Below are 8896 nucleotides of genomic sequence, written 5' to 3'. Positions count from 1 at the left end.
AAATCATATTACACATGACATTATAAAATAAATCTAACAGTGATTAATTTACTGATTGCTCTAGTATGTTAGTAATTGATGAAATACATATTAGTAATTAATGAATTTACTTGTGTTATTAGAAAAAGTTATGTTTTTGTAACATCTTTTTTGAAACATGATGTAGGTTGTAACACTATCGAGGGCCTCGACACTCGAAAGCTTCAACTACCTGTGTAGAAAGATCTCCTAGAAATGCCGGTCCAGTGATTTTTCCAACTAGTGTAAAGTGATCAAAATCCTTTCACTGCTTGAGAAAGTGATCACCTATTTCACATATATCATTTGAGTATTACTGATTTTGTAACAATAAAAAATAGAAATTAAACACACTACAACTTTATGGGCCGGACTACGTATTTGTGATTAATTTACTGATTGCTCTAGTATGTAATACTGATTGATGAAATGCATTATTAGTAATTGATGAAATACATATTAGTAATTGATGAAATTACTTGTGTTATTAGACAAAGTTGTGTTTTTGTAACATCACAAGTGTTAATATGTATTAAATGCTTGACTAAGTGAAGTAAAGTTTGCACCATCAACATTATCAATATTAAGAAAAAACCTAATAAATTAAAAACTAATAAAGAGAACTAGTACATATGAAATAGTCTCATCACAATCAATATAAGAATGTTATATCAATAGATGAAAAAGTCTCATCACAATCAATATTAGAATGTTTTATCAATAGAGTATCATCATAGTGCAATTTTTGAATTCAATATTTGTTCATAGATATTTAAATCAATCTTAAAATCATTTTGATTCATCAAACTTTTCTGTCAAGTTTGCTTCAAATGTCACCGTCTTTTTGTTAGACGCATTAACGCCAACAACTTTAGTAGTAGCCACCTTCATCATAGTCTGCTCAGCAACATCCTTAAACAATCTTGATGCTTTAGACACAATGTAATTTCTCCTTTCATTGACAGTGGTACTCAATATAGCACTATTGTATTTTGTTTGAAGCTTCAGAATTTGTTTGTACTGTCCATTCTAAAATCAAAATGAATAATGAAATCATAATTTTATTCAAGAAAGTGAAGCAAAAGAAATTCACAGTTTGTTATTATTACTTACCACTTCAGCTTTTAATTGAGTGTCCCAACTCTTGTGTGCCCCTTGTATGTTTCCATATACCTCATCTGGAAAAATTGCACAATCAACTGAACTTGATTCTGTTTTCCATGGCATTCTCAAGTAAGATGGCTTTAACTTTCGAATTTTCCGAGCTATATTTGAAAAGCCTTTGCATTGTAGATATTTGACAAAGTGAGAGTGCTGCAAAATATTTGTAGAACTGATTAATTATGTACAATTAAAAAAACTGAAGTTATCGGATATTCCAAATGTAATGAAAAATATAATGAACAGAGAATAAAATCAAACCATTTTAATTACAAGACATTTGATAGGTCAATTCAGTTAATGGCCATTTGATGATTACCAAAAATTTGATATGCAATATTTTTTATTTATGTATATGAATTTGAAGTTGAGAAAAAATTACCAGAATTCCATGTATTTTTCCATAACATACTTTTGGATCAATTTCACGCTTTATGTTATCTATGACCTCATATGCTGGATGCTTCAAGTTGTAACAAATCAAATAGAAATCTTCATAGGCATATTTAGGAAAAAACACCTGCATTCACACCAAAAACTTGTTAATGACATTTATATCACGTAAGTAATAACAGTAACTATACACATTATTTTTATAGTTTACCATATCTATATCCTAATATTTTCTTGTGGGGTATTTGTTCATAAAATCATCCATATTATTCTCAAATATTGGATAAGATACTGCAACTTTCTTGTTGACGTCCAAGCTCCAATTCTGCACACAAAAAAATGATATCATATCTTTTGTAAATATTATATGTGAGAATTAAAAGTCACATCTACTGATTTTATCAAAATAATCTACAGTATATCAACTATAACTACTGGATCTTATTTGAATTTAAAATTAATGATTTATAGATTACCAAACCACCAATTGTGCAAAATAGTCGTAATGGAGACTCGTCTGCTCTGTAGTTTTCGCTTTCGTTCAAAATTACAGACCATGTGCCAATAATTGAATAGTAAATCGGTGTATTGGATTTTATGGTCTGCAAATGCTCCCTTATACATGTGATCCCATTCCAAGCAAACATTTGTTCCCTATAGAAAAAGAAACTATTAGTATCTAAGTATTTTTTATTATAGATAGTATTCCAGTCATTTAAGTATACCATGGAAGACTTTAATTAGCAATAATATGATAAAGATGTTCATGAATGGATCAATAATATTGATAAATATATTACTTACATGGCTTCTCTATTTGGTAAATTCGTGAATCTCCACATCATTATGTCTTCTTTATTGTATATGTCATTGATATCAATAACTCTGTTGACATATGGTGATTTTGCATATGGACCCAGCTTTAATTTTCTTGTGCTTTTCTCTCTAAGCATTTGCTTTGGTGTGACAAAATAATCTTGTTCAGCTGTATCTTCATGATCTCTGTTGATATCTTGACATACTTGTCTAACAATTTCTATCTGTGGCCCAAGTGAAAAAGATGGTACTGCATCCAGATCTCTCTTCTCTTTATCGGTTAACTCATCCATATCTTTCTTCCCTGTATTTTTTTGTTTTCCCTTTTCAAAATTGATAAGATCTTGAATGTCCATTTCCTGTAAAATTCTTTCTTCTAAATCAACTTTTTCAAATTCTTCACAACCATATTCTTTATCAGGTTTTACCACCTCTTCTTTTTTTTGCTCATTTATGGGATCTTCTCTTGCATCATTAACATTCTTCACATTGAAAAATTCATCAAATATATTCTCAATCAGCCTAAGTTGTATGTTCTCTGGATACTTTTCAATTGCTCTATTGATTTCTTTATCAAATAGAATTTTATCATTAATGATTTTCGTTGCTCTGTCACGAAGCAAATCAACACAATCCTAAAAATACAAATTAACAAATATTAATAAAATCTTCTAAGATGCAATATGTAAATCAATAAATTTTACTATATATAACAGATAAGTCATGAAAATATAATTAAAACATTTAACATGATATAAACTAATCACTAAATATCTATAATAAAAAAAATGTGTCATAAGTTATTAATTGATTAGATGTGTTATATTATTACCTCTTCTGGTAGTAAAAAAATAATTAACGCCATCTAATCTAAGGATTCATAATTATACAATAGTAGGATTATCATAGTAGAGATTACTAGTCTCTATTAATAAAAAATCGAGAGTTCAGCATGTTATGTGCGCATGAGTATTTAAATATATTTTTAAAATGTAGATCATGCGAATGCCAGCTAGTACTAAATATAACAAATAAGGGGGTGTGAATGCACGTACTGGGAGTCATGGATGGTGCTACTGGTGTTCTACTCAGCATGGGTGTACCCTTTTGAAGTATTATTCTTAAAATCATCAAAATGATTATCATCTGGTTATATTTATTACCTCTTCTAGTATTTCAGTTATATCTTCTTCATAATTTTCTGACTTCTCATCCTCTTCATCTACTTTTTTAGTTGGCCATTTGCGTCATTGACCATCATCAATATTATCATCTTGTTTTAGATATTTGTCCCATGATACACTATCATTTGCCCCAGCATTTCCTCTATTATGGTTGAAATCATTCCAATCTAGAGCATCATTACCATTAATCCATCCCATCGGTTCCAAAATGTTGTACATAGATAAATAATTTGATTAACATAACTTTGTATATCAATTAAAAGTAATTTTTTTGAAATTACACATTATTTTATAATATCTGTACATTATCTTGCAGGTTGTCATTCTACTCATTTCCAGCGTTGTCTTGCGCAACAAAATAATCATCTTTAAAAATCTATTGTAAATGATAGAAATTTATGGTCAATGATACTACAACATTAAACTTTAATATATTGAGATTTATATTACTAAATTATATTAATTTTACCTTCTTTGGAGATGGACTTTTTTGTGATTGCGAGTCCTGTGAGAAATAGTCTTTTAAACTAGGTAAGATTTTCCCCTTCCAAACTCTCCACTTAGCACCTCAATTGCTTCCCTTTATTAAGTTTTTCTTCTGTCCAACCAGTAAAAGGTGGATATTTTCTTTCAACTAGTTGCATGCCTTGGTGCTTCACCTGATCAACATAAAGTAACTGCAAATAATAAATGAAATATGTTGATTATAAGTAATGAATCTGCCTAAGTAGTTTTGGTATTTAAATATAAAAATTATAAACTTACTATAAGGAAAATTTGTGATCCCCTGAAGAAGTGAGAAGAAGTTTGATCCCAATTATCTTTTCCAGTTACTAGATACTGTAACAGAAACTCAGCCCAGTTATACGACACATAATTATTCAAGTCTTCAAATTTAACAAGTTGTTTATCAACGTAAGAGTGAGTAGGCGTTCCCATGAGAACATTTGATAGCACAACTAATAAGTTAATTTTGAACATCTCCGTCACCCTTGTTTCTTCTTTGATTTTCTCAACAACTTTAGTTGTGGTTACTTGCTCATTGGCAGATTGAGATAACCATTCTTTCAATCTTCTGGAAGTATCCTCAATTATTGTTGGTTCAATTTTTTTACCCCCATGTGGTAATCCAAGCACATGAAAAACATCTTCTTCAGTGATGTATATTCTCCCATTTTGAAGTCCTATTGAAACACTTGAATTGTCAAATGCATTGACAATTATTGAAGCTAACTTCGACGGTATCATTTCCAAATTAAAAGAAAACAATGATTCAAATCCAGAGTTGGTAACCCGTTTCTTTTGTTCATCAGACAAATAATATACCATTTCACTAAAAAGTCTTAGAGAATTTCTGATTACAACTTTCTTCAGTTTGTCAATTTCCTATTATAAAAAACAATCAGAAAAAAATTATTAGTCAAACTAATATTTAATTATTATATTATTTATTTATTAAATTAAAAAGATAAACTTATAAAAATACAATCACAAATCAGTAAATATTACATATGCCTAATAAATGATCATCAATATAGCTTTATAAACTCAGTAAATATTACATATGCCTTATAAATAATCAATGCTATAATATCAGTAAATATTACATATGCTGGAACAATTTCCCCATTTAAGTTATCTATGACCTATAAAAACTTCAGCTTTTAGTGATACTCTAATTAGTCCATGTCCACGTCCATGTCTCAAACCTCTAACCAAATACGAGGAAAATAATTATAAAAACAAATATTGATAATGAGCAAAATGTTTACCTCATACTGAATACTTCTTTTCTGTTTTTTGATCTGTCTTCTCTCTTTTGGTTCTTCATCATTTTTTGTGCCAAATCTCTGTAGAACAAAGGAATTGAAAGAATATATAATGTCACAAAATATAATAAAATAATAAAAATCTCTAATAAATAAATAAAAATAATTCATTATTAATATTAACCTTTCGACAAAATTTTGTTTTCTTCATTTTCTGCAAACCTTCTTCTTGAGCCATAGGTTATTGTTCATTATGTTCCATTTCAGTAGCAGTATTTGGAATTTGATCAATATCCTGCTAAAGTAAGAGTTCAATTTTTTTAACAGTCTTATTGGTATAAATTTGAAAGAAGTGTAATAAATTACTTTTCGAAAGGGGCTTAGTGGAGGTCTGTTTGATTTCATTTTAATCATTTTCTTTATATCTTCAAAGGATCTTGTACTATCTTATTTAGTGTTTTCACAACTTTTTCTTGTTGCTGCAGTGTCATCTGTAGTCTCTGTACCAATATTATAAATAGAGGAAGATATAATTTAACTAGTATTTTATAAAAATCTGTTGTTTAAATATTTACAAATTTGTACCTTGAGATATTGTTTCTTGCACCGCATTTTCTTGGACAGTACTTTCTGAATCACTTGTGTAATATCAGGGATATATCGTGTAATTATTTTTGCTAATAAATAATTATTATGTATGTTCAGTATCTATTTTGTAAATTATTTGTTAAGAGTTAAATGTGTTTGGATGTTTAAAAATAATATTAATTAAGTATTTTAATATTTATATGTCCAAAATAAAATAAAGATAATTGTCATATCTTCCTAATTATTTTTATGTTGATTTATGAATATATAGGAATCATATGAATTTTATAAAATCTTTTTCCGGGTATTTAAAATCTATTTTATAAAAACGGGAACCACCCGACGTTATCCGTTTTTACGTTTTTGGAACCTGAAACTCTTCCGAGAAATCCTTCCTAACCTAATTGCAATATTCCGAGCATTTTCCATGTTTTGACTTTTTCGATCCGGCGTACGGTTTGTCCTGTGCGGGTCCCAGCGCAACATTTTCGATACATTATTCGTTTCGGTAAATCAATAAAACTTGTATTTTCGAGAAACGGGAGCTTTTTATTAAACTATCACAATTATCACCTCGTAATACGTGTAACCAGGCGCTGAGACCAAGATCGCAGTACAAATTGTACTGATTTGGATAATTATCCCGAAAACCGATACCGTTTGGATCAGTTTTTATAAATAAACTTTCATTTTATATCTGGAATGATCCAGTGGGATACTAATTTTCCGTAATTATAAATAGCCTCTACCGTATTTTATTTTGTACCGGAAATCATTTGCAAACAGTATTTACAGAATTTTTACAGAGAAAATACTATAATTATATTTTGTTCTTCGTAATCAAACACAAATTCGAAGGCGTTATCGATATCCGATTTTGGCGTGCATATACTAAAAACGAAGCTACTGAAATCTAGAATCCAAATCTTCCATCAATTTCAACCCAGAAACATCAGGTGATTTCCTATTTAATTATTTATATTCGAATTTCTTGGTATTTAAATTATGAATTTTTGTACGGATGATTGTTTGAATGATTTGACGATTGTATGTTGTAGAGCATGTTTTTCTGGTCAATTTGGTATATTATACTTCAAAAATAGGATTCAATATCATATAGAAATTAAGGTTTGATTTTCTGAAAATTGTTTGAATATGTGTTCTTGGTGTTCTTGAAAAGTTCAGAGAATCAAACCCAAATTTGAGGGTGATGCAGACTTCAGAATTTAAAGTATGAATAACCAAAACGTTCAGATTTTCATGTTCTTTCTGTTTATGCCATCAAATCTTTCAAACAATTGATAATCTGTAAATTCGTAATTTAGGGTTTATATTCGAATTTTGGGGGTTTATGATTTAGAGGTTTTTGATTGTTTGTGATGATATGATTAGATTGTACGTGTCTGGAGCTTCGTTTTCATGGGTATATCATCGAATTTGGTTTAGTTTTGCATATAATCGGATTTTCCGATTTAGTCCGCCGGTGATGTTCGAGTTTTGATCGGAATCGATCAAACCTAATTGTTTCTGTCTCTTCTTGGTCGTAATGAATTGCTGAGTTGATTCTAGATTTATTCCGCTCAAAAGCCATGTATTTCGGACTGTTTTGGGGCTCGTCGGGGTTTGACCGGAGTTATTTCTCCGGGCCGGAATCTGGGGAATGAGGGCGGTGTTCATCGAACTCCGGCCGTTGTTCTTCAGGGTCCGGGTTTGACCCGTTTTAGTTTTTTTGTGACCCGTTTTTGATCTTTTTCCCCAAACCCTGAAGCCTGAAAACTGTTTGTGGAATTTTCTTTTATAAATAATTCAAAATTCATTTTCTTATTTACAAAATTCATTTTTTTATTTATTTTGAAAATCATTATTTTAATTCTGAAAATTAATTTTAATTCAAAAATAAATCCAAATTAATTAATTTTAGTTGATAATTAATTATTTAATTAGTCAATTAATTTAAATATTAATTGATTAATTAATTTAATTAGCTATTAATTAATTTTAATTGATTATTTAATTAGATTTAATTAATTATTCTTGATTTAAAAATTCCGAAAAATAGTATCGAGCTTTAAAATATTATTTTAAATTATTTTCAAGGCTTGATAATTATTAGAAAATTGTTTTAAAGCCAGATTTAGCCAACCGAACTCTGTTTATTACTCCGAAATTAATCCAACGACCCGATTTAATTTCGAAAAATGTTTTACAAATTATTTTAAATACCTGAAAGCCTGTTTATGACCCGAGACTTCTTTATAAATGATATATCATTGATTATGTGGCGTGCTATGTGTTATATGTGACTTGTTGGTTGACTGTTGGTCTATATATTCGGTGATTACTTGTTTATAGCGTAACTTTCAATCCGTTAATCGGATTTGGGTAAAACGAAGGGTAGATAGAAGGGTATGTTGAATAGAATAGTATGAGTTAAATATTAATAGATACTTATGATGCCTAGCAGAGTGAGCAAGGCGTAGGAAAGAGAAGCAGGTGATCAGAAAATAGAATTGACATGTAGAAAATACAGCAAGTAAGCAGAGGATAGAAGCGAGGCATAAGAGAAGTAGACGAGTGATTGTTGAATGGAATCAATAGACAAGTACAAGTGAAGTTGAAATCGATTATGATAAGGCAAGTACTTCTAAACCTTTCTCGAGATATAAAACAAATATTTCTAAATTCTCTGGTGACATACTGTTAATACCCAAAATAGCTATGTTTTATACTGTAAATACTTTGAATCCTTCAGCCTTGAACCTGAGCCACATCATTTGATCTTTGAGCCGTAAGCCTTATTTTTTGTGAACCATTTCTTGTTGATTTACCAGATATTAAACCACACAAATACAATACTACTCCACAAATATATATCCATCATATACCAAACACTGAAACAGAATTATTTAAATATACAGAAACTTTTATACTCAACCATACCTTGTGATATCAAAGTACTAAAACCTT

The 8896-nt window shown here is 29.5% G+C and overlaps 1 protein-coding gene across 1 annotated transcript; it reads right to left on the bottom strand.

The window, feature by feature from the left end:
- Positions 1–676: 676 nt before the first annotated feature.
- LOC141691034 (uncharacterized) lies at positions 677–1767 on the bottom strand. Its single transcript, XM_074495781.1, has 4 exons — positions 1741–1767; positions 1562–1699; positions 1132–1332; positions 677–1047 (listed from the first exon to the last, which is right to left on the bottom strand). Exons 1-4 carry the CDS (start codon positions 1765–1767, stop codon positions 808–810), a joined length of 606 nt encoding a protein of 201 aa, XP_074351882.1. The 3' UTR covers positions 677–807.
- Positions 1768–8896: the final 7129 nt, after the last annotated feature.

Source organism: Apium graveolens, chromosome 10 (assembly GCF_009905375.1).
Source record: "Apium graveolens cultivar Ventura chromosome 10, ASM990537v1, whole genome shotgun sequence".
Lineage (NCBI taxonomy): Eukaryota > Viridiplantae > Streptophyta > Magnoliopsida > Apiales > Apiaceae > Apium > Apium graveolens.
The sequence above is the reverse complement of the archived record's forward strand: the minus strand, read 5'-3'. Positions and strand labels throughout refer to the sequence as shown.

Bases quoted from the DNA above. Each gene is read 5' to 3' on its own strand.
- LOC141691034 (XM_074495781.1), bottom strand. From the start codon at position 1,767: ATGTGTATAGTTACTGTTATTACTTAC. The intron at 1,700-1,740 runs GTGATATAAATG...GTGTGAATGCAG, and splicing joins TAGTTACTGTTATTACTTAC to GTGTTTTTTCCTAAATATGC. The intron at 1,333-1,561 runs GTAATTTTTTCT...AATATTTTGCAG, and splicing joins GAAAAATACATGGAATTCTG to CACTCTCACTTTGTCAAATA.